This window comes from Salvelinus sp. IW2-2015, linkage group LG4q.1:29 (assembly GCF_002910315.2).
Source record: "Salvelinus sp. IW2-2015 linkage group LG4q.1:29, ASM291031v2, whole genome shotgun sequence".
Classification (NCBI taxonomy): Eukaryota; Metazoa; Chordata; class Actinopteri; order Salmoniformes; family Salmonidae; genus Salvelinus; species Salvelinus sp. IW2-2015.
In genome coordinates, this window is record NC_036842.1 from 89,818,026 (window position 1) to 89,844,245 (window position 26,220).

The 26,220-nt window shown below is 43.6% G+C and overlaps 2 protein-coding genes across 2 annotated transcripts in view; one reads left to right on the forward strand and one right to left on the reverse strand.

Annotated features, from left to right (window-relative positions):
* Positions 1 to 8,073, forward strand: part of LOC111962783 (neuroepithelial cell-transforming gene 1 protein) — a 15,644-nt gene extending 7,571 nt beyond the window's left edge. The window contains exons 7-13 of the mRNA XM_070439920.1: positions 423 to 760; positions 893 to 1,005; positions 1,090 to 1,418; positions 4,617 to 4,874; positions 5,048 to 5,218; positions 5,448 to 5,634; positions 6,373 to 8,073. Coding sequence (XP_070296021.1) covers positions 423 to 760; positions 893 to 1,005; positions 1,090 to 1,418; positions 4,617 to 4,874; positions 5,048 to 5,218; positions 5,448 to 5,634; positions 6,373 to 6,749 — 1,773 coding nt within the window. The 3' untranslated portion in view covers positions 6,750 to 8,073. The remainder of the gene's footprint in view (positions 1 to 422; positions 761 to 892; positions 1,006 to 1,089; positions 1,419 to 4,616; positions 4,875 to 5,047; positions 5,219 to 5,447; positions 5,635 to 6,372) is intronic.
* A 1,852-nt stretch (positions 8,074 to 9,925) lies between these two features.
* Positions 9,926 to 16,208, reverse strand: asb13b (ankyrin repeat and SOCS box containing 13b). The gene is made up of 6 exons (XM_023986097.1): positions 16,050 to 16,208; positions 12,838 to 13,037; positions 12,309 to 12,459; positions 11,893 to 12,027; positions 11,384 to 11,575; positions 9,926 to 11,099 (listed from the first exon to the last, which is right to left on the reverse strand). The coding sequence occupies exons 1-6, from the start codon at positions 16,090 to 16,092 to the stop codon at positions 10,936 to 10,938; spliced, it is 885 nt and encodes a 294-aa protein (XP_023841865.1). The 5' UTR covers positions 16,093 to 16,208; the 3' UTR covers positions 9,926 to 10,935.
* Between the last annotated feature and the right edge of the window lie 10,012 nt (positions 16,209 to 26,220).

Genomic DNA, 26,220 nt, shown 5'->3' on the forward strand with positions numbered 1-26,220 from the left:
AATGGTTACCACTTCTATGCCAATGCATATTTGCATGAGTTATGGAGAGGAAAATACATCAGTGTTGGTTGCGGCCCCGTTCAGTATTGGAGGCGCTCCTTCAGTGTTGCCGGGGCTCTGGTCATGTTTGTCTGTGCCCTGTCAGTATTGGAGCGGCTTCCTCAGTTGTTGCCGGGCTCTGTCAGGTGTGTGCCCCGTCAGTATTGAGGCGCTCCTTTCAGTGTTGCGGGCTCTGTCATGTGGTTCCGCCCTAGTATTGAGGCGCTCCTTCAGTGTTGCGAGGTCTCTTCAAGTGTTGTTGCCGCCCCGTCAGTGAGGCGCTCCTTCAGTGGTGCGGGGCTCTGTTCAGTTGTTTGCACCCCGTCAGATTGAGGCGCTTCCTTTCAGTGTTGCGGGGCTCTGTCAGTGTTCGCCCCGGTCAGTGGCGGCTCATCAGTGCTGCGGCTCCGATCATGAACGCTCCACATGTCACGGGGCCCGTCAGTGCTTGCGGGGCTCCGTTCAGTGTTGCGGGGCTCCGTCAGTGGTTGAAGCGCTCCATCAGGTGCTGCGGCCCATGCAGGGTTGGGACGCCTTCCATCAGTGTGGCGGGGCTCCGCAGTGTTGCGGGCTCCGTCAGTGTGGAGAGCTTCCATCAGTGCTGCGGGGCTCCATCAGTGGTTGAGACGCTCCATCCGTGTCACGGGTCTCCGTCAGTTGTTGCGGGGTCCGTCAGTGTGTTTGAAGGCGCTCCGATCAGTGCTGCGGGCGCTCCATTCATGTGAGGTGCTCCATCAGTGTTCGGGGCTCCATCAGTGTTGCGGGGCTTCCATCAGTGTGCGGGGCTCCGTCAGGTTTGAGCGCTTCCACAGTTTGTCACGGTGGCTCCGTCAGTGTGTGCGGGCTCCGTCAGTGTGAAGCGCTCCATCAGTGCTGCGGGGCTCCATCAGTTTGTTGAGGATGCTCCATCAGTGTTGCAGACGCTCCATCAGTGTCACGGGGCTCCGTTCATTGTCGCGGGGATCCGTCAGTGTTGAAGCGCTCCATCAGTGCTGCGGAGGCTCCATCAGTGTTTGAGACGCTCCATCCAGTGTTGGCGGGCTCGATCAGTGTGCGGGGCTCCCATCAGTGTGCGGGGCTCCATTCAGTTTGAGACGCCTCCATTCAGTGTCACGGGGCTCCGCATGTGCGGGGCTCCTCGTCAGTGTTGCGGGGCTCCGTCCAGTGTTGAAGCGCTCCATCAGTGCTGCGGGGCTCCATCAGTGTTGAGACGCTCCATTCAGTGTCACGGGCTCCGTCAGTGTTGCGGGCGCTCCGTCAGTGTTGAAGCGCCCTCCATCAGTGCTGCGGGGCTCCATCAGTGTTGCATGTCACTCCATCAGGTGTTGCGGGGCTCCAATCAGTGGTTGCGGGGCTCCATCAGTGCTTGCGGGCGCTCCGTCAGTGTTGAAGCGCTCCCATCAGTGCTGCGGGGCTCCATCAGTGGTTGAGTTGCTCCTTATCAGTGTTGGAGACGCTCATCAGTGTCACGGGGCTCCGTCGTGTCGGGGGATCCGTCCCAAGTGTTGCGGCGGCTCCGTCGAGTGTGAAGCGCTCCATCAGTTGCTGCGGGGCTCCATCGAGTGTTTGATAGACGCTTCCATCAGTGTTGCGGGCTCCGATCAGTGTTTGCGCGGGCCCATTCAGTGTTGCGGAGCTCCGTCAGTGTTATGTGCTCCATCAGTGTTGAGACGCTCATCAGTGTGTTGCGCGAGCTCCTGTCAGTGTTAAGGTGCTCCATCAGTGTTGGAAGACGCTCCATCCATGTTGAAGACGCTCCGTCAGTGTTGCGGGCTCGTCAGTGTTGCGGAGCTCCTCAGGTGTTAAGTGCTCCATCTAGTTTGAGACACTCCATCAGTGTGTGCAGGGATCCGTTCAAATGTGTTGCGGCGGCTCGTCAGTGTTCGCGGATGATAAAGTTGCCGCCTCAACAAGCTTCTGATTTACAACCATAACACGGCGGCAATCGACGGCAATTTCACAGGGTCAATTTGCCCTTCACCATGTAAGTGAGCCTGAATCCAGCTATATCCCAATGTTTAGGATAAGACAGACCACCACTAGCAAAGCCAAGCATGGCCTTGGTTCTATGCGCTCCATCAGAAACATGTAGGTTTAATTGCACAATAATCTTCTCCTCCAGAACGTGTACAGAAGCTCTTACAAAACTAACACATAAAAGCAGAGATCTTAACTGTTCTATTTTTCTCTGTCTAAAATATCACTGTACTATGTGCCAACAGTAAGAACATTGAGGTCTTCTTTTGGTTGGCCTGACAAAAGTACACGCTCATGACAAAATACTTCCAGATGTGAAAGGTTTGATTGTCCATACAACGATAATATTATGTCAGTGCAACTCGAAGCCCCAAAGGCCACTCTCTTAAGTTGAACATTGCTGCCAGTTTACGCTGTCCTTGATTCCTAAATGAATCCTTATTGTTAATTCACATGAAAACATTAAATGATAGTTATTCAATTAAAACAGACTCACGCCCAGGTGTTTTTTTGGGCCCAGATGCGCTAGCATAGCGACTTAGTCACAAGGACGTGTACGCCCACTAGGCTTAACAACCCCTTGATAGCTCCACTGGGGTATGTCCGTAATGTTTACATCTGTCTGTTTACCATTATCTTAACCATTTGGTGACTCTGTGACTACCACTGACAGAGCCTTGGGTGCAGAAGGTGTTGCCTTGCTCTTTGTTTTACAAACACAATCGGAATCTATCACCAATTTGCGTTTAGATCAGCACTGTATGGTTTGGCCCTACTCTTGAAGTGGAAGTTTACATACACCTAGGACAATATACATTTCAACTCAGTTTTTCAACAATTCCTGCACATTTAATCCTTAGTAAAAATTCAGTTACCTTCGTGAGGTGGAATGTAAGAATATGACGAAGATTACCGTGATGAATAACCAGTACTCAAGATATGAGGTGGGAATGTAAGAATATGGACGAAAGACCTAGTACCTTCGTGAAGTGGAATGTAAGAATATGACGAAGACCTAGTACCTTCGTGAAGTGGGAATGTAAGAATAATGACGAAAGACCTAGTACCTTCGTGAAGGTGGAATGTAAGGAATATGACGAAGACCTAGTACCTTCGTTGAGGTGGAATGTAAGAATATGGACGAAGACCTAGTACCTTCGTGAAGTGGAATGTTAAGAATATGACGAAGACCTAGTTACCTTCATTGAAGTGGAATGTAAGAATCCAGATCTCCAAATATTATGAGTTAGCTCCTCCTCTGTCTCATGATGGAAAGCTTCAGCATGGGATCATGATATGCCTGTTGAACAAGAAATGAAAGCTAAGGTCAATCAGCTTCACGAGGGGAAGAGAACAAACTTGTTAATTTAATCATTTATTGTACCTCTTCGTGCCATTTGGAGGTCTTCCAATAAGGTCCTGTTCTCCTCTGGACAGCTCATGAATGCCTAGAGAGAACATGAAATATGTTGTTAATAAGGCTCGCCACGTTCCGAATTCATAAGTTATTACATACCAGACAAAAGAGTACATATGAACTCAGACACAAGCAGCTAACTATGACATCAATCCCCTTACTACATACTAGACTAGGGCTGGGCGACATGGCCTAAAAATCATATCGTTTTTTTCTTCTTCTGTTAGCTGTATGTGGTCTTATTTTCCAGAATCAATGTTCATGATACTCACGTTTCAGTAGTGTCTGCTCTGCGTACAATTTGAGTATTTGAGACATAAAAATGGTATCATTAAAAAGGTTAACTTTTCTATTACAGTAATGAAATGTCTCAATGTGTTTCGATGTCCATATGACCAAATCTGTTGGACCAAACCCCAAATGGAGAGTTGAAACCAGTTGTCAGAGAGGAAGAAGTGATCTCTCAACTTTGTTGGTGTGAGTGGCAGGGGGAGGGGCTTGGTGTGGGTGGCAGGGGCTTGGTGTGGGTGGCAGGGGGAGGGGCTTGGTGTGGGTGGCAGGGGAGGGGCTTGGTGTGAGTGGCAGGGGGAGGGGCTTGGTGTGGTTGGAACGGGGAGGGTTTGGTGTGGGTGGCAGGGGCTTGGTGTGAGTGGCAGGGTCTTGGTGTGTTTGTAAATGGGAAGGTGCACACAGCACAGGAGCGAGAACGACAAAACAACATGAGAACAAGAGCAACACTCAAAAACATATTTAAAAAAAATCGTGATTCTTGCGATACAGACATTTGGAATATCGCGCTAAATGATCAATTAGAATAAATTAAATTCACTATATCACCCAGCCCTACTACCTATACTATAATTAAGCAATAATGCCAGAGGAGGTGTGGTATATGGCCAATATACCACGGTTAAGGGCTGTCTTTATGTGCCATCTTTGACCTTCTTCTCCCCGTCTTTAGAGAGAGAGGAGTCAGCTGCCATCTTTGATCATCTTCTTCTCTTTGGCTTAAAAAGCAAACACATTTCCATGATCTGAAAATGACACTGTCTTCTTCTCTTCCAAGTTTCCTTGTCTGAATGCGTACAGGGATGAAACTACTTTTCTTTCATTTCTTTATTTTTGGGGGAATGAAAAAGAGAATGTGTAGACTCATCTTCATGATCCCCCTGTCTTCCTCTAGTTGCCAGGTTTGAATGCTTACAAAGACTATTGCAGTAACCAGCTGGCTGCCAAGGCCCTGTTGGACCAGAAGAAGCAGGACCGGAGGGTTCAGGACTTCCTGCAGCGCTGCCTGGAGTCTCCCTTCAGTAGGAAGCTGGACCTGTGGAGCTTCCTGGATATACCCAGGAGCCGGCTGGTCAAATATCCCCTGCTGCTGAGAGAGATACTGAGGCATACACCGCCAGATCACCCTGATGTACCCTGTCTGGAGAAAGCGGTTTGTAGAGAGCACCCACACTACCCTACGCTGCTCACTGACATCATCACACACACAGTTATCAGATACATCATAAAGTTACAAATGATACAGCCATACATGCTAATAGAATTATACATTTATTAAAAATAACTTTCTTAAGACTTGACTGAAGTGTAACACTGTGATTCCAGGTGGCCATCATTCAGGGTGTGTTGTCTGACATCAACATGAGGAAGGGAGAGTCAGAGAGTCAGTACTACATTAATAAGCTGGAGTATCTGGATGACAGGCAGAGAGACCCGCTCATCGACAACTGCAAGACCTTGCTGTGTCATGGAGAGCTACGCAACAAGAGTGGCTCGGTGAGCATTGTTCAGACACGCTGTATAGCAATACAGCCTGTTCTGTATGGCTTTATGCCCCCTCCAACTAACATGTATCCAGGCTTTCTGTTTTTCTTCTCAGTGTAAAGTTGAACCCCCCCCCCCCTTCAATTAATCAAATGTATTTATAAAGCGTGTTTTACATTAGTAGTTGTCACAGTGCTTCACAAGTACCAGGCGTGTTATGATAACTCTGTGTGTTGTGTAGAAACTGCATGTGTTCCTGTTCTCTGAGCTGCTGGTGCTGACGAGGCCGGTGACGCGTAATGAGCGGAGCTGCTACCAGGTGTACCGTCAGCCCCTCCCCATCAGAGACCTGGCTCTGGAGGACCTGCAGGATGGAGACGTACGCATGGGAGGGTCATTCAGAGGGGCTTTCAGCCAGGGGGAGAAAGGTGAGTTACTGCAGAGTCTGTCTGTTCCTTATGGGAGGGCCTTCAGCCAGGGGGAGAAAGGTGAGTTACTGCAGAGTCTGTCTGTTCCTTATGGGAGGGCCTTCAGCCAGGGGGGAAAGGTGAGTTACTGCAGGGTGTTCTGTTCTTATGGGAGGGCCTTCAGCCAGGGGGAGAAAGGTGAGTTACTGCAGGGTCTGTCTGTTCCTTATGGAGGGCCTTCAGCCAGGGGGAGAAAGGTGAGTTACTGCAGAGTCTGTCTGTTCCTTATGGGAGGGCCTTCAGCCAGGGGGAGAAGGTGAGTTACTGCAGAGTCTGTCTGTTCTTATGGGAGGGCCTTCAGCCAGGGGGAGAAAGGTGAGTTACTGCAGAGTCTGTCTGTTCCTTATGGGAGGGCCTTCAGCCAGGGGGAGAAAGGTGAGGAGTTATGGTCTGGGGCTCAATTGTTTCAATTAGACTTTCTTCAATTCCTTGTGTCCTTTTTCAAAATGCGTTGGACAAGTAGATCTCTGCACTCAGGATTAAATGCCCAGTTTATGAGTTGCTGACACAATATCCTGTGTGTCGTTAACACCACCTATATTTTACTGGGTTCATGATCCTTTGGGACAGATACTGAGACCTAGGAGATGTGCAGTTTCTTCCAGTTGTGCTTTAGGAGGTATTATATGTGGACGTGTTTTACCATGAACGACAGTTTATATCATCTGCAATTTTTCTCCCTCTCTCTCTGTCCTCCAGCTAAGAACGTGTTCCGCGTGACCTCCCTGGACCCGACCCACGGCCAGTCTCACACCCTGCAGGTCAACGACGTCTTCCACAAGCAGCAGTGGCTCAACTGTCTCCGCAGCGCCATCGACGCCCAACCTCGACACCAGAGGACGCCACTCAGAGATCAGCGCAGTGAGGCTACAACCATGACCAGGGCCAAGCGTCGTTCCTCTGTGGTGTCCATGTCTGATATGGTGGGGGCAGATGAGAACGTCTGCTCCCAGGTCGGTGAGCCAATCCTGGGGTGTAAAGGCACAGAGACACTCCCCAGGTCTGGTTCTTCAAGTAAAATCAAAAGAGAGTGGAGCCGTGGTACGCATCGCAGGAGGAAAGAGACCGGGGTTTAGGACAACGGAAGAGTCCATGGAGGCCAGTGGGATGTCTACACCTGTACACCTTCATTCATTTGTATTTTTACTGTGTCTTCTTCTATGGTGTTATGTTGGACTTCTTACTTGTGATATTAATGTGTAGGCTACTCGTGAATTTCCATGGCACCTGTCTGTCAAGTAGTGATTTTGCATAAAATAATATGTCTGACAAATAGCAGTGATGTACCGGGACGACCATGTAGCAGCTATGTCAAAACTGTCCAATCACATCCGTCCAGTGTGCACTGCAAACCAATAAAACTGAAGAGTTCTGTAAATTTCAGGAGAAAAAAAAGTTTTAGAAAAGATTATTGGTTTACTTTACAAGGGAATGATATTTGCCAACCAATGTGACTGAAAATGGTTTACAGCGGTTATGAGAATTAGGATTTTACACTTTTTATGTTAAAATGACTAACTCTGTTTTTATACAAAATAGCACTGTTTTAGCTCTTAGAATAAGAATATATGTTGCTTGGAACTGGAATTATTAATTATTAACCACTTGATTTGATAAGTCATTATTTCTACAGGGTTGGTCAGTGTGTTCTTCGTTACTATTAAAAAGGCCCGTGCTGGCTTCGTTGAGCCGTTTCTCTGTGTCCCAAATGACAGCCTATTCCATGTATTTTTTGGTTCAGAGCCCTATGTGGCCTGGTCAAAAGTWGTTACACTATATCGGGTATGGGGTGCCATTTTGAGACTGGAGCCTCTCTTTCCATGCAGCACCATGTGTTGAGGTTGATCTTCAGTAGTGTACACAGTGCAGACCACATGCAAATATTAGTCAACTGTCTGATGTGTTGTTGTGGAGACAAAGGTGACAAAGGATGAAATGAGTATGTTGTTATGAGAAGGCTCGGTAACTTGTGTGCCAATTCTCTACCCTCCTTCACAAGGAAGTGTTCACTCTCACACATTTTATAAGTCTTGGATTAGTGTAAGTACGGCAGAAGGGGAGTTTCTAACATATTCCTTAAACCAGCCCGTTCCTTTTAAATCCGTGAAGGAGAGAAGGGTAGAGAATTGAACCGCAACTGAGTTGTATTAATGGTGGGAAAGTAAAGGTTTCAGAATGGGTTCTCTTGAGAACTGGAGGTGAGAGAAGCATGAAACTGCATGATCAACCACAAGTTATGCTGTGTGCAAAGAGAGGGAAAAAGTATCACTGGAATGCTTTGTATGGATAGTGAAAAGGGAAAGACCGATTAAAGATTATCCGAGGGGAAATCTGTGAGAAGCTATCTGTGTGTCTGATATTTAATTCCTTTTCAATTAAAAATAAAGAGCTTCAATGCTGTGAGATTTCCGTGTGTCAGCTGTCACTGGTGGAGAGAACAAGACCTCTGATGTGAAGAAAGAGGAAGTCCTCTAGCGTGTGTGTGTGTCAGTTGTCACTGGTGGAGAGAACAAGACCTCTGATGTGAAGAAAGAGGAAGTCCTCTAGTGTGTGTGTGTGTGTGTGTCAGCATGCTCGGAAGCTGACAGTGACCGCTAAACCATGCTTACTTGTGCAATCGTTTTAACCCTGGAAAGCCCCTACTTCCACGGCTACATCCACCAGACAAGATGTTCCTTCCCCATTCTCCAACATACTGTTAACTGTGACAGTTTGTCATTTCAGATAAAAGCTAATGTTAACCACACAGTAGTTCTGCATTTCTCTTCAAAAAGTATTGTGAATATGCCACTGCTTGGTACTCGGTATACATGTTCCAACATATAATACAGTACCAGTCAAATGTTTGGGCACACCTACTCATTCAAGGGTTTTTCTTTATTTTTACTATTTTCTACATTGCAGAATAATAGTGAAGACATCAAAACTATGAAATAACACATATAGAATCATGTAGTAACCAAAAAAGTGTTAAACAAAACAAAATATATTTCATATTTGAGATTCTTCAAAGTAGATGCTCTTTGCCTTGATGACAGCGTTGCACACTCTTGGCATTCTCTCAACCAGCTTCATCTGGAATGATTTTCCAACAGTCTTGAAGGAGTTCCCACATATGCTTGTTGGCTGCTTTTCCTTCACTCTGCAGGCCAACTCATCCCGAACCATCTCAATTGGGTTGAGGTCRGGTGATTGTGGAGGCCAAGTCATCTGATGCAGCACTCCATCACTCTCCTTCTTGGTCAAATAGCCCTTACACAGCCTGGAGGTGTGTTGGGTCATTGTCCTGTTGAAAAACAAATGATAGTCCCACTAAGCACAAACCAGCATTATTCGCTGCAGAATAATGTGGTAGCGATGCTGGTTAAGTGTGCCTTGAATTCTAAATTAATCACTGACAGTATCACCAGCAAAGCACCATCACACCTCCTCCTCCATGCTTCACGGTGGGAACCACACATGCAGAGATCATCCGTTCACCTACTCTGCATCTCACAAAGACACGGCGGTTGGAACCAAAGGACAGATTTCCACCGGTCTAATGTCCATTTCTCGTGTTTCTTGGTCCAAGCAATTATCTTCTTCTTATTGGTGTCCTTTAGTAGTGGTTTCTTTGCAGCAATTTGACAATGAAGGCCTGATTCACGCAGTCTCTGAACAGTTGATGTTGAGATGTGTCTGTTACTTGAACTCTGTGAAGCACATATTTGGACTGCAATTTTTGAGGCTGGTAACTAATGAACGTATCCTCTGCAGCAGAGGTAACTCTGGGTCTTCCTTTCCTATGGCGGTCCTTGTGAGAGCCAGTTTCATCATAGCGCTTGATGGTTTTTGCAACTGCACTTGAAGAAACTTTCAAAGTTCTTGACATTTTCCAGATTGACTGACCTTCATGTCTTAAAGTAATGTCTTTGCTTATTTGAACTGTTCTTGCCAAATAGGACTATGTTCTGTATACCACACCTACCTGGTCACAACGCAACTTATTGGCTCAACGCATTAAGAAGGAAAGAAATTCCACAAATTAACATTTAGATTTGTTGAACACTTTTTTGGTTACTACATGATTCTATATGTGTTATTTCATAGTTTTGATGTCTTCACTATTATGCTACAATGTAGAAAATAGTAAAAACAAAGAAAAACCCTTGAATGAGTAGGTGTGTCTCAACTTTTGACTGGTAGTGTGCATCATTTATTTTCAGTAAAGCAACAATGGAAGAGTAAAAAGTATTAAGAGCAATACAATCAATTAATATGATAGCAAATTCATTTCAAGGGGTGTGCACTTGACCCCTGCGACAACACCCTCATTTCTAACACTCCAACCATACAGAAGAAGACAAAATGCAACACTTATAAACTCAAAATAGACATATACAGTATTCATGGAATTTACATAAATCAAATAATTTGTATTATTTACATAGTTTATATACACATTATTCAAAATAAACATATATGTTTGATATTTACACATAATTACACAATCCTAAAAGCTTAGCTAAAAGATTTAAGAATTCAGAAAGGTTGGACAGACTAGCCTGGTCCCAGATCTGTTTGTGCCGTCTTGCAGTTGGCAAGGCACAACATCCCAAACATAAGGCAGGACAAATAGATCTGGGTCCAAGCATAAGACTATGCTTAGTGGGAACGCTTAGGCCTAGATTCAATCCGTATTGTAGAGACTGCATTTAAGGTGAACGCTGCATATCTCGGCTCAATCAGAAATGACCTTWACAGATGAATAGAAATATAACCCTTCAGCGATACAGATTGAGTATCGCCCTCAGTCTTTCGAGCATTGCTAGCTGACACCTGTCACATCAGTAAGCTTACATTTATATCCCTACTTTTCATTGTAGTTTAACTGAAACCATAACTCTAACAAATGAGTTTGGGCTCTCTTACTTCTAGCCTGGTCCCAGATCTGTTTGTATTGTATAAACAACTCCTATAGTCGTTGTCAATGTGTTTTTAGCCTGACAATGACAATAGGAGTTGGCAAGAACGCACAAACAGATCTGGGACCAGGCTACCCTGCATCTTCATTCCCATCTAGTCTGAGTGCCAGTCTGTTTGTGCAATCAGCCATTGTTATGCTAATTGGTTGAAAAAATGTCAGCATTACAATGAGTTGGCATTGACAAAAACACAAACAGACCTGGGACCAGGCTTATTCCTATGTGGTGGAATCGTTCGGCACAAGACAAAACAGACTCATAAAAAGGATGGGGCTTGTTAGAAGTAGGATGGGGCTTGTTAGAAGTAGTCAAAGTCCAAGTCCAGATCTGGTGGTGGCTGATATGAGAGGTAGCAGGTGATGCGATTGGGCAAGCCCAGTTTGGACACGTCGTCCAGGGCTCTTCTGCCCAGTGCTGTTCTCAGAGCTATCCTGCTGATCTGTTGTAGACTGAGGGGAGTATCTGGGAAAGAGCGAAAGCATGTCAGTTGAGATAATTATATTATATTACCCCTTTTCATACTATTGTGCCAACCTGAACTGCATTGTGATGTTCTAATATTTTCTTAAATATTTTATTTTCACATTGTCCTCTCCAGCATGGTTCCAGCAACTACGGTGGATGCATAACAAACGCAGCTCAGCTCTGCTCAGTAGTGTGAAAATCTCTCTTTGAAGATCATATTTTCATACATAGGATAATCTCTAGACTTTTCTAGTCTTTTCTACCTACGTGGAAATACTTACTTTCATAGAACTCTAGGCAGATATTGGTGGGAGACCCTTGACTTGTGTAGTTGATGGGCTTTTTGCCCAGGTTGTCCCTGGCATATATGTTCCCACCGAACTCAATGAGCAGCTCGATCAGATCCACGTTCTTTACTTTGGCTGCGTGATGGAGCGCCGTCTCGTGGAGCTTGGCAGCGTTCACGTTCGCCCCTTGGAGAAGATGAAAAGGTTTGATTTTAAAGGAAAGTGATCGAGACTTACCGTTACACACATTCTGAAAATTACAACCTGCATCAAAAAGTACAGAAAATTGTTTTAACTGCTAAGTTTCAAGATCAAGTTAGGGTTGGAATTTATGTAACGCTTTCAAATGTACGTCTGAAGTTTCTCAATCTCTCAAATTTCACCTTATTTTTAAGGTTAGGTTACTCATTTACTTGAGAGAGCACAGTCCCATTAATGGTCTTTGAATGATCAGGAGCAAAACAACATTTTGAAATAATATTACCACAATGTGGTTCACCCACCTGCATTGAGGAGAACCTTGGCGCAGTCAAAGTGTTGTCTGGCACACGCTACATGTAAMGGTGTGCCGAAGTGGCAGTCATGGGCCTCCATCAGAGCTCCCACGTCTATCATGAGCTGAACGCAGTCAGAGTTACCTGTAACACACACACACACACACGTCAGTCATAGTTTGACACTTGGGTATTGAGGGGGACTAACAACACAATATCAATCAATCAAATGTWTTTATAAAGCCCTTTTTTACATCAGCCGATGTCACAAAGTGCTATACAGAAACCCAGCCTAAAACCCCCTAACAGCAAGCAATGCAGATGTATCCCATTATCCCAGTGTATGTGTGTGTTCTTTATACTGTGTGTGTGGCGTCCAGGACTGCAGCCCCCCCTCCCCCCCCTCACAACACATGAACATGTACCCCCCATGCAGGCCTCGTGGAGGGGTGAGAAGGTGAACAGCGGAGGGTTGACCGTAGCCCCGTGCTGTATGAGTAGTTTCACACACTCCAGGCTACCCGCAGCGCAGGCATCGCACAGAGGGGTACTGCCGTCAATGTTCCGTGCATCCACCTGAGTGAGACAGACAGATAGACAGACAGACAGGCACACACAAATCAACATTACAGCACAACATTTGTTGTTCACCGATACCCCTCAAGAGTCCTTAAATAGAGAATCTGAACTATTGATGGTCCATTTTATAACAGTCTTATAACAAATCAATGTGTAATTTCAAATCTAAAAACCCTTAGGCTCCCAGGGACTATCTCCCCCTCAGATTCTAAATTTGGCTTCTATTCAAATGTCTCCCGGCCCTCACAGAAACAGTCACAGTTGTTTGCATGTAGGGGTTACTGCAGATAAGTCACCACCCTAAGGTTTCCAGATTCAGCAGTAGTACCACTACCGACAGACCTGTCACAAGAGAAAAATAGCCCTCTGACTCACGTGAGCGCCAGCATCCAACAGCAACCGGACACACTGTGTCTGTCCCTGTATGCAGGCCTCGTGGAGGGGGGTTATGGAGTCCACAGCCACTATGTTGACTGCTGCCCCTCCCTGGATCAGCTTCTGTAGCTGAAGAGCCTTGCCCTGGGCTGCTGCCTCGTGTACCGCCGAACGGTCTGTCCAGAACCCCAGGCCATGAGCTGCAGGCAGGGAGGGAGGGAGAAAAGCAATGAATTCCTATATACGCTGAGCTCCAAAAGTATTGGGACAGTGACACATGTTTTGTTGTTATGACTCCACCACTTTGGCACTTCGTCCAAAATAATTTTGGAGTCACTTTTATTGTAAATAAGAATAGAATATGTTATTAAACACTTCTACATTAATGTGGATGCTACCATGATTACGGATAATCCTGAATGAATCATGAATAATGATGAGTGCGAAAGTTAGACGCACAAATATCATACCCCCCCAAAAAGAAATGCTAGCCTCCCATGTTATTGTAATGGTAAGAGATTAGCATGTCTTGGGGGTATGATATTTGTGTGCCTGTAACTTTCTCACTCATCATTATTCACGATTCCTTCATGACTAACTGTAATCATGGCAGTATCCACATTAATGTAAAAGTGTTTAGAAACATATTCTATTCTATTTACAATAAAAACGTGATTCAAAATGACACAATACATTATTTACCATGAATTTCTATTGGGCACTAATTAATCTGAAACACAACCAAAACGAACATCAAATGCATCCAACAAGTTTGTAGAGTCACAAGCTTGATGTAGTCATTGCGTGCTAGGAATATGGGACCAAATAGTAAACTTTTGACTACTTTAATACACATATAAGTGAATTTGTCCCAATACTTTTGGTCCTCTAAAACGGGGGGGATATCTACAAAAAGTGCTGTAATTTCTCAACGGTTCACCCGATATGGATGAAAAGAGMCTCAAATTATAGCTGACATTCTGCACTTTAACTTCATTGTCACTGTATCATTTCAAATCAAAGTGCTGGAGTACAGAGCCAAAACAACAACAAAATTGCCACTGTCCCAATACTTTTGAAGCTCACTGTATGATACAGACAGTACATGTGTAACAGTTTAACTTTACGTCCGTCCCCTCTCCCTGACCCGGGTGCGAACCAGGGACCCTCTACACACATCAACAACAGTCGCCCACGAAGCGTCGTTACCCATCGCTCCACAAAGGCCGCGGCCCCTGCAGAGCAAGGGGAACCACTACTTCAAGTCTCAGAGCAAGTGACGTCACCGACTGAAAGGATGCTAGCGCGCACCACCGCTAACTAGCTAGCCATTTCACATCCGTTGCACATGCACATGTTGTATGATRCCTGTATCTATTTATTCTGCCCAATAACTGTTGATCTAATTTTCATGATACAAAGAGGGCAATTATATATTTTACAGTCAAATTATTTGAGCTCATTACACAAAATAGGCCTTTAATTTATGTCTGTATTTATTATTAAATAATGTCAGTTCTTGATTTGGGCAGGAGCTCACTGGAGCTGAGTACCAGTGTTATGCCGAAAATCTCCCCCCTGTCAGAATCCTCCCTCTCTATGTTTAATATAACACACATACATTCATTATGGTTGCCTATCCTGATATGAAGTTTGTTCTATAGAAAGTATTTGACTCTGATGTGTGCCACATAAAGTATTTGACACTAGTGACAAAATTAAGAAGGGGATTTCAGCAAGGCCATTTTCTTGCCTGCCCCCCCCCCCCCCTTCTATCTTGGGACTGCAGGGACTGGCCCACTTCATAATCAATTTGGTAGCTCATGTTGACCAGTAGTGTGTGCCACAGAAATTATTTGACTCCAGCCACAAAATTAAGGAAATTAGAAGGGGGGAGGGGGGGGGGGGGGATTTCGGCAGGCAAGTAAATGGCCTTGCTGAAATCCTCCCCCTTCTAATTTCCTTAATTTTGTGGCTAGAGTCAAATACTTTCTATAGAACAAACTTCACGTCAGGATAGGCAACCGAAATTAATAATGAATGTGTGTGTGTGTGTTATATTAAACATAGAGGAGGGAGTAAAATGTTGGCAAGCAATAAACATTTCGGGAACAACTACTAGTTGAATAAGACATGGGAGAGATGACGAATTTTGGCAGAGATTTATTTATAGACTAATACACTTGAAACAAATAGCCAAACCGAAAACTGCAGACATTACTAGTGCTTCCCCCGCGATCAAACCGCCATAAAAAAAAATGATAGAAAGCCTAACGTGATCATTGACAGCTGCCTTGAAGGGCACAAATTTAAAAAAATGCTTTCTGCTATTAAGATCAGTGAAATGTAGGCTAAACTGACAACCGAGTGATGAGCAGAAATCTCAACTAGCAAGCAATACACAACAATGATGCGTTGAGTGTGTGCGCTTTCACGCAAAGGGGGGGGGGGTTCTGGCAGGGGGGTGAAATTCGGCACAACACCGGCACCTCACATTTTCTAACGCTTCAGCTCTTGTTCCTACTATAGAATATGAGCTCGAAAGTATTGTGGAGCCACTGCACCTAAACATAAATACTAGCGGCACCCAAAATGAGTACCGGCAACTATTTCAGTCCAAGTAAAGCACTGAAAAAACACTGTGCTAGATCTTGAGTTATCGCTGAAACCCTTTATAAGCTCCAGGGCAATAAATCATTGGTCCAAGACGCCGCTCTCACGCCACGTGAATCCTGTCATAAACCCGCCCCTCCCTCCCCACGAGGCTTACCCATTGCTGACGTCCGCTGTCTGTCTATGTGATGGTTGGTGACATGCATAGGCATTGCCCTAACCTAAATGTATTACATCTAGACAACATTGGCTAGATTAATGATCTGGTCGGCAAAAAAGCTAGATACAGCGAATGAATGTCATATAAGGATCACCTAGGTTACCTACAAAATAGTACATGCTCTAATACACTGGTCAATAGCTTGTTATAACAAGCTTAGCTGGATGGTCTCAAATTAGGTCAGTAAAACAAGGAAGAGCAGAACGTTTTCTAATATTAGGCCTGAATAAGCCAGCTAAATAAAATACTCAACAAGGGAGAGGCATGACAAATATTTTACTATAATTTTGATTGTGGGTTAAGCATTCATGCTGTTTACGTCATGAGCATTAGCCTCTTTGAACTTTCAGACAGGCGACAAACAAATAAAACAACTCACCTATATCTCCAAACAGCGATGGTCTGGCACGAGTAATCTCCATTTAGCTATATATATTATATCCTCTAGTCTTGCAGAATAAATTGATGCATTTTAAAACGCAGAGAAGACCAGTGAAGCATTGCTGCAGTAACGTTGTTGATAGTGGTGGATGATGGCTTAAATTAGAAGCACATAGAACTAAAAAGAACATCAATGGCTTGTGGGATATGTAGTTTGTTGTTACCTGGTCTCAGAGTATTTCATATTATCCTGTATGAGACACTCCATTTAGTATGAGGTGTTACGTTTCTTATGGTATGTATTCATTTGTGGTTGTCCATTACCCATTTCATATGATATGTTATGAATTACAATTCATATTATATGTTCCGAATTTGCTAAATGTACAATATGTTAGGAATTTGCTCAACGTATGATATGTTACAAATTCTAGCTAGGTGGCTAACGTTAGCTAGCTGGCTAACACTAGCTAGGGGTTAAGGTTAGGAGTTAGGTTAAAGGGTTAAGGTCACCGTTAGGGGAAGGGTTAGCTTAAAGGTTTAAGATTATGGTTAGGGGAAGGGTAAGTAGTTGCAAAGTAGCTAAAAAGTAGTAAGTAGTTGAAAAGTTGCTAATTAGCTAAAATGCTAAAGTTGATGAGATTCAAACTCGCAACCTTTGGGTTGCTAGACATTTGCATTATACTCCTACCCATCCACCCCGACCAACCACCCTGCTTGCGTCTTAAGTAACCATCTGTTTCATGTAACCATATGAAATGTAACATATCATGCTAAAAGGAGTGTCCAGATTTGCATACAAAATCATATGAAATGCTCTGAGACCAGGTTGCAACGAATGATGGTTCCAGCCAGAAATATATTTTTCTTAATATTCGGTTCTGGTTCCAACATGGACCAACTTGAAAGAAAGTTGAACATCCATGCTTCTGCAGTAACTTAATTGGAAGAAGACCCAGATCCAGGTAATATTAATAAAGACATCACACTAACCTGTGTAAATCCAAAATGTGTAGAATCAAATCAAATCAAATTTATTCATGAAGCCCTTCTTACATCAGCTGATATCTCAAAGTGCTGTACAGAAACCCAGCCTAATAACCCAAACAGCAAGCAATGCAGGTGTAGAAGCACGGTGTCTAGGAAAAACTCCCTAGAAAGGCCAGAACCTAGGAAGAAACCTAGAGAGGAACCAGGCTATGAGGGGTGGCCAGTCCTCTTCTGGCTGTGCCGGGTGGAGATTATAACAGAACATGGCCAAGATGTTCAAATGTTCATAGATGACCAGCAGGGTCAAATAATAATAATCACAGTGGTTGTAGAGGGTGCAACAGGTCAGTACCTCAGGAGTAAATGTCAGTTGGCTTTTCATCGCCGATCATTCAGAGTATCTCCACCGCTCCTGCTGTCTCTAGAGAGTTGAAAACAGCAGGTCTGGGACAGGTAGCACGTCCGGTGAACAAGTCAGGGTTCCATAGCCGCAGGCAGAACAGTTGAAACTGGAGCAGCAGCACGCCAGGTGGACTGGGGACAGCAAGGAGTCATCAGGCCAGGTAGTCCTAAGGCATGGTCCAAGGGCTCAGGTCCTCTAAGAGAGAGAAAGAAAGAAAGAAAGAGAGATTTAGAGAGAGCATGCTTAAATTCTCACAGGACCGGATAAGACAGGAGAAATACTCCAGATATAACAGACTGACCCTAGCCCCCAACACATAAACTACTGCAGCATAAATACTGGAGGCTGAGACAGGAGGGGTCGGGAGACACTGTGGCCCCATCCGACGATACTCCCGGACAGGGCCAAACAGGCAGGATATAACCCCACCCACTTTGCCAAAGCACAGCACCCACACCACTAGAGGGATATCTTCAACCACCAATTTACCATCCTGAGACAAGGCCGAGTATAGCCCACAAAGATCTCCGCCACGGCACAACCCAAGGGGTGGAGCCAACCCAGACAGGAAGATCACGTCAGCGACTCAACCCACTCAAGTGACGCACCCCTCCTAGGGATGTGTCAGCATGGTTTTAAATGCTTGTCAGCAACGGGTGTGGCTGAAATAGTCGAATCTACTAATTTGAAGAGGTGTACACATACTTTTGCATATACAGTGTAACTTTGGAAGGCGGCTCACGTAGTCTACTCCCTACTCCTCCCGGTCGTGACCAAAATAACCATTGATGTAGTGGTGGCTTGAGAAGTGGTCTTCTAAGTTTGCCAAACATTTTACAAACAGCCTGCCCAGCCACGGAAAGACGCCCTGTGTGAAAAATTCTATGACAAAATATGCCACTTTGAATGACCGAAAATTATAAATCCAATATTGGTCTTTCAAAGTCAGCTAATCAAAACTGTACTGTGCAAGTAGGCTAATAGTAGGCCTACTATTAAAAGAGATCAATTAGGATGTCCATAACAATGCTTAAACCACATCAGACCACATTGGAGGCCTGGAGAAAATGTACAACATTTTGATTTTGGATTGTAGTTACCCTTTAATTCAAGTGTGCAGGCACCTAGCACTGTTGTTTGGTTTCTGTAGTGTTTCTGTAGCAACTGGATTGATGCAAATAATCATGATATCATTCTGCCAGGTAGGCATAGGCTACGTTGTAGCTGGTTAATATTTAATTGAGAAGATTTTTGGGAAAGCCTTTCCATCTACCAGAAGATGGTTAGGTCAATCATTAGCATCGTTATATTTTTCCTGTTCTTTAATTGTTTGAAACCTGGACATTTTACTTCATATTATGAGGCATGTTTTACCTTGCTTCAAAGTAGCCTATAGCCAAAATCCCAGCATAGAAACGTGGAGGCAATTATTTTATAAAGACTTCCTCATATGCGCTCTCCTGTTCTATTGGTTTTCAAAAAAACTTTATTTCATTGTCTAGCAGCCAAAGGCTAGTCATATTAGCAACCCATGTTATTTGTTGCATCTTTAGATCTCCCCTCGTTCTAAATTTCTACTGGATATTTCCATCTCTGTTCATGAAACCGCTTGCATGTCCGGTGCGCTTTTAAAACAGTATTTTCCCGCAAATTGTATTTTGGAACATTTGCACATAGACTTACCGCCATGTGCACATTGCTGCATTTAAAATGTGAAGAAATGATAGTTTAGCAAAATGGTAAGCTAAACATTCTGATTCGTTCTATGATAACTATTTAAAAACTTTCTTTCCTTGCAAACAAATTAGAATCCTTCAATTATCAGCTAAGATCTTTAATTATCTATGAAATGTATTCTGAATGTTCATTAGTCTGGTTTTAGACCAGGTCATAGCACTATCTCGGCTGCATCCCTCGTAGTAAATGATGTAGTAAACTGTATGGATATGAGACAATATTGCGGTGCCTTCTTTATTGACCTTTCCAAGGCATTCGACACGGTTGATCATTCACTGTTAGTTCAGAGGCTATCTTCAATTGGCTTAGATCAGGCAGCATGTAATTGGTTAAAAACTACTTGACAGAAGCCAATGTATAGCCTATCTATTGATGGTGTTCAGTCAAGCTTCCTAAATATAACAAAAAGTCTCCCTCAATGGTATAGTCTGGGTACAGTACTTTTTACTGTGTACTTCTATTTTTACACACAGCTCTGACACTCACACTTACCCCACCAGACATGCCACCAGGGGTCTTTTCACAGTCCTCAAATCCAGAACAAATTCAAGAAAGTGTACAGTATTATATAGAGCCCTTAGTGCATTTAACTTCTTTCCATCTTATATTGCTCAAATAAACAGCAAACCTGGTTTCAAAAAACAGATAACAGCAACACCTCACGGCACGCCTCTCCTTATCTGACCTAGATAGTTTGTGTGTATGCATTGATATGTAGGCTACATGTGCCTGTCCTTGAGCTGTTGTTGTCTATTGATGTTCTGTATTATGTCATGTTTCGTGTTTTGTGTGGACCCCAGGAAGAGTAGCTGCTGCTTTTGCAACAGCTAATGGGGATCCAAATAAAATACCAAATACATGAACAATATTTTTTTGTCTGGGATTTTCTTTAAACTGCACCTGTGTGTGGACAATACTGTTGTGTATTCTATTGCCCCTACTGTCGACCAGGCTCTATCTGACCTACAGTCTGCTTTGATTGTTTTACAAAATACCCTTATTGATCTTAAATTAGTATTGAACGTGGGAAAAAGCAAGTATGTGTTGTTTTCTAGAGAGCATAAAAATGACTTAAAATATTTAAGCATCTGTACCTTAGATGGTGCCCATATTGATCGTGTCCCTACTTACAAATATCTTGGCATTTAGATAGATGATAAGTTGTCCTTTAAAAAACATAGATTAATTTAAGTAAGAAGATGTGAATGAAAATCTTCTATCTTTCTATAGCTTCTTCTATAGAAAAGGGTAATGCTTCTCACTTAATAGTAGAAAGCRGTCAATGTTCCTACCGGTCCTAGAATATGGCAACATCATTGACACGCATACAGCTGCCACTTCATTAAAGCCGTTAGATGCAGCTCGTTCCAGTCTCTAGCTGCAGCGAACTGAAAAGAGGAGCAACCCAGGGATGTGTGTGCTTTGGGGAACTTTAAGAGAATGTGACTGGCAGARTGGGTGTTGTATGTGGAGGATGAGGGCTTCAGTAGGCATCTCAGATAGGGGGGAGTGAGGCCTAAGAGGGTTTTATAAATAAGCATCAACCAGTGGGTCTTGCGCCGGGTATACAGAGATGACCAGTTTACAGAGGAGTATAGAGTGCAGTGATGTATCCTATAAGGAGCATTGGTGGCAAATCTGATGGCCGAAAGGTAAAGAACATCTAGCCGCTCGAGAGCACCCTTACCTGCCGATCTATAAATTATGTCTCCATAATCTAGCATGGGTAGGATGGTCATCTGAATCAGAGTTAGTTTAGCAGCTGGGGTGAAAGAGGAGCGATTACGTCAAAGCTGCAGGCTATGTGCTGAGAGAAGGACAGTGTACCGTCTAGCCATACTCCCAAGTACTTGGATGAGGTGACTACCTCAAGCTCTAAACCCTCAGAGGTAGTAAACCCTCACACCTGTGGGGAGAGGGACATTCTTCTTACCAAACCACATGACCTTTGTTTTGGAGGTGTTCAGAACAAGGTTAAGGGTAGAGAAAGCCTGTTGGACACTAAGAAAGCTTTGTTGTAGAGCATTTAACACTCAATCCGGGGAGGGGCCAGCTGAGTATAAGACTATCATCTGCATATAAATGGATGAGAGAGATTCCTACTGCCTGAGCTGTGTTGTTGATGTAAATTGAGAAGAGATTGGGGCCTAGGATCGAGCCTTGGGGTACTCCCTTGGTGACAGTGGGTGAGACAGCAGATTTTCTGACTTTATACACTGCAGTCTTTGAGAGAGGCACGCACAAACAAAACGTACGCTTGAACGAATAAGACAACAAAATGTGTCTTTTGGAAACAAACTTTAGAAGAGGAATTGGATCAGCAAGAAAACAGAATGAGACGTAACAACATGACAATATTGTCCTTACCAGAACTTTCCAGTTACGTGGTCAAACTGATAGAGGAACTTAATGTGGGTATATCACCAGAGGATTTGGATTGAAGCCATAGGATCTGCGTGAAACAGAAGAATTCTATATACCCACGAATAATAATGTTCACACTATGGAACTATCAGGCCAAAGGCAACATTCTGAAGGCGCAAGGGGGAAAGGAGATCAAAATCCAAGGCCAGAACATTCGATTTTTCCAGGACCTGTCTGCTAAGCTGAGAAAGAAACGTAAAGGAATACCTGCCAATCAGACAGCCTCTTGAGGAAAATGGGATAAAATCTCAACTCCGCTTCCCGGCAGTGCTGTGGGTAAGGAAGGGAACGCAAAGGATGGAATTCACAAGCGCTGATGAAGCTTTAATCAAGCTGCAAGAAACCTTTCCAGTCGAAGGCCTACAAACATTCTGCATAATGGGGACCTCAGTGGACAGAGTGGAGTTCTCTGCACTGAGAAGAAGATGGAGTGGGAAAAAGCCATGAAGGCACTGTAGGTTACATACAGTGATACCTAAGACCTGCTTATCGTATGTTGTGAAAATATTATTTCCCCCTCCCCCAATACAATCTATACTCTACTTTCCCCAAACTGTTCTTCTCTATTTACAGTACCAGTCAAAAGTTTGGACATACCTACTCATTCCAGAGTTTTTATTTATTTGTACTATTTTCTACATTTGTAGAATAATAGTGAAGACATCAAAACTATGAAATAACACATGGAATCATGTAGTAACCAATAAAGTGTTGAATAAATCAAAATATATTTTATATTTGAGATTCTTCAAAGTAGCCATCCTTTGCCTTGATGACAGCTTTGCACACTCTTGGCATTCTCTCAACCAGCTTCATGAGGTTGTCACCTGGAATCTGGTGCATCAGACTCTTCCCTGAAGTATGAGTGGGGCCTCCACTCACCTCACTTTGTTCTTTCGGTGGACCCACTCAATCAATCAATCAATCAATTTTATTTTATATAGCCCTTCGTACATCAGCTAATATCTCGAAGTGCTGTACAGACACCCAGCCTAAAACCCCAAACAGCTAGTAATGCAGGTGTAGAAGCACGGTGTAGAAGGTGTAGAAGCACTCGCCACACGTAGAGCCCCACCAGCCACTATACTTTAATTTAATTCATAAGGTATAATTCATAAGAAGTCCTTTCTTTATGTTTTTTGTCTGTTCCCTGTTAAATGTTTGCTCAGCCTACATGTTCACACGTTCCCTATATGTAATGTATASAATAACTATGTACTCATACTATGATTCTTCCATACCCACGGGATGTCTAACACGCTCATATGACATGTCTGCTCAAATGTTTTATCTGGTTCTTCAATGAAAGACAAGGTTAACTTTTATTCTATACAAGTAAAAGCCAACAAAATCCAACTGATTACATTGTGCACAGGCTTCATGATGGGGAAAAAAAACCATAAGGTTCTTGAACATTTAAAGAGATTGTCAGCAGATGTGGTTTCCTGCAAGAGTTACACTTCCAAAAAGGAGAAATGTCATATTTAAAGAGGAGCTGGGTTGGAGAGGTCTATGCTTCTACCTACTGTGGTAACAACAGAGGTATAGGCATCCTGATAAATAAGMAGACACCCTTTTCCCTTATGTCCCAGCACATGGACCAAGAAGGACATTTTCTACTTTTGAATTGTACAGTCGTGGTCAAAAGTTTTGAGAATGACACAAATATTAATTTTCACAAAGTCTGCTGCCTCAGTGTCTTTTGATATTTTTGTCAGATGTTACTATGGAATACTGAAGTATAATTACAAGCATTTCATAAGTGTCAAAGGCTTTTATTGACAATTACATGAAATTGATGCAAAGAGTCAATATTTGCAGTGTTGACCCTTCTTTTTCAAGACCTCTGCAATCCGCCCTGGCATGCTGTCAATTAACTTCTGGGCTACATCCTGACTGATGGCAGCCCATGCTTGCATAATCAAGGCTTGGAGTTTGTCAGAATTTGTGGGGTTTTGTTTGTCCACCCGCCTCTTGAGGATTGACCACAAGTTCTCAATGGGATTAAGGTCTGGGCCACTTAGTTATCACTTTTGCCTTATGGCAAGGTGCTCCATCATGCTGGAAAAGGCATTGTTCGTCACCAAACTGTTCCTGGATGGTTGGGAGAAGTTGCTCTCGGAGGATGTGTTGGTACCATTCTTTATTCCTTGCTGTGTTCTTAGGCAAACTGTGAGTGAGCCCACTCCCTTGGCTGAGAAGCAACCCCATACATTGAATGGTCTCAGGATGCTTTACTGTTGGCATGACACAGGACTGATGGTAGCGCTCAACTTGTCTTCTCCGGACAAGCTTTTTTCCGGATGCCCCAAACAATCGGAAACGGGATTCACCAGAAAAAATAACTTTACCCCAGTCCTCAGCAGTCCAATCCCTGTACCTTTTGCAGAATATCAGTATGTCCCTGATGTTTTTCCTGGAGAGAAGTGGCTTCTTTGCTGCCCTTCTTGACCCCATCCTCCAAAAGTCTTCGCCTCACTGTGCGTGCAGATGCACTCACACCTGCCTGCTGCCATTCCTGAGCAAGCTCTGTACTGGTGGTGCCCCAATCCCGCAGCTGAATCAACTTTAGGAGACGGTCCTGGCGCTTGCTGGACTTTCTTTTTTTCTTTCTTTTTTTTCTTTTTAAATTTGACCCCCTCTTCTCCCCAATTTTCGTGGTATCCAATCGCTAGTAATTACTATCTTGTCTCATCGCTACAACTCCCGTACGGGCTCGGGAGAGACGAAGGTCGAAAGCCACGCGTCCTCCGAAGCACAACCCAACCAAGCCGCACTGCTTCTTAACACAGAGCGCCTCCAACCCGGAAGCCAGCCGCACCAATGTGTCGGAGGAAACACCGTGCACCTGGCCCCCTTGGCTAGCGCACACTGCGCCCGGCCCGCCACAGGAGTCGCAGGCGCGATGAGACAAGGATATCCCTACCGGCCAAACCCTCCCTAACCCGGACGACGCTAGCCCAATTGTGCGTCGCCCCACGGACCCCCCGGTCGCGGCCGGCTGCGACAGAGCCTGGGCGCGAACCCAGAGACTCTGGTGGCGCAGCTAGCACTGCGATGCAGTGCCCTAGACCACTGCGCCACCCGGGAGGCCCCTTGCTAGACTTTCTTGAGCGCCCTGAAGCCTTATTCACAACAATTGAACCGCTCTCCTTGAAGTTCTTGATGATCCGATAAATGGTTGATTTAGGTGCAATSTTACTGGCAGCAATATCCTTGCCTGTGAAGCCCTTTTTRTGCMAAGCAATGATGACGGCACRTGTTTCCTTGCAGGTAACCATGGYTGACAGAGGAAGAACAATGATTCCAAGCACCACCCTCCTTTTGAAGCTTCCAGTCTGTTATTCGAACTCAATCAGCATGACAGAGTGATCTCCAGCCTTGTCCTCGTCAACACTCACACCTGTGTTAACGAGAGAATCACTGACATGATGTCAGCTGGTCCTTTTGTGGCAGGGCTGAAATGCAGTAGAAATGTTTTTGGGGGGATTCAGTTCATTTTCATGGCATAGAGGGACTTTGCAATTAATTGCAATTCATCTGATCACTCTTAATAACATTCTGGAGTATATGCAAATTGCCATCATACAAACTGAGGCAGCAGACTTTGTGAAAATTAATATTTGTGTCTTTCTCAAAAGTTTTGGCCACAACTGTACCTTACATGGTGAAAAATACACATTGATTTCATTGTATGTGGTGTTTTTAGATAGAATTCAAGCTATATTAAATCAAACCCAGACATTAATTCTTATTTTAGCAAGCGACATAAATCAGACATTCAGCAAGTTAGACAGACATAGCAATAAAAACTGGAAATTCAAGGAGCCTCCTAAGAGGCAGAAAAAGTGAATCTCTACAAATATTTTACAGGACCCCTGGAGATACCCAACTACAAAATACTACTCATTTTTTTCTCAAAGTAAGAAAAGCTATTCAAGAATTGACTACATTTTTATTTCCAAAAATGCACTCAACAATATACTGGGTTCAAAAATCCATGATAAAGTGATATTGGATCATTCTCCTGTACCATGCTTAAATATACAAACAGAAAATGCACCTAACAATAGAATATTATGGAGAATGAACAAAGCGCATCTTCAARACCCGAAATGTATTTAAAATATAAATTATATAATTAAAACCTTTACCATTTACAAATGTAGACATACAGGACAGAGAAAAGCCGACCCCCAACATAATTTGGGATGTTTTTAATGCGTACATTATGGAAATGATAATCTCATACTCTGCTAAAATTACATCTGAGTTGGAAATTCAATTTATAGAAAAATATAAATAAATCACCATCTTAGCCAAAAAAAAATCTTTACGAGGTAAAGAAGAAAATGCAATTTGTGAAATTAACCAGGAATATGATCTTCTACCTTTGAAGAGAGCTAACAACTACAGGTGCAACTCAAATAACGTATACTATTTAATGGCAAATAAACCTCGCAGCCACCWCGCAGCCATCCCAAAAATAATACACGCCAAACCAGTTATAATTTAAAAAGATAAGGATATAAATGCTTTAATTAGAAACAACAAAGCTATTAATAAAATATATATAGTTACTATGAAAATGTATATAAATCAGAATTAAATAACA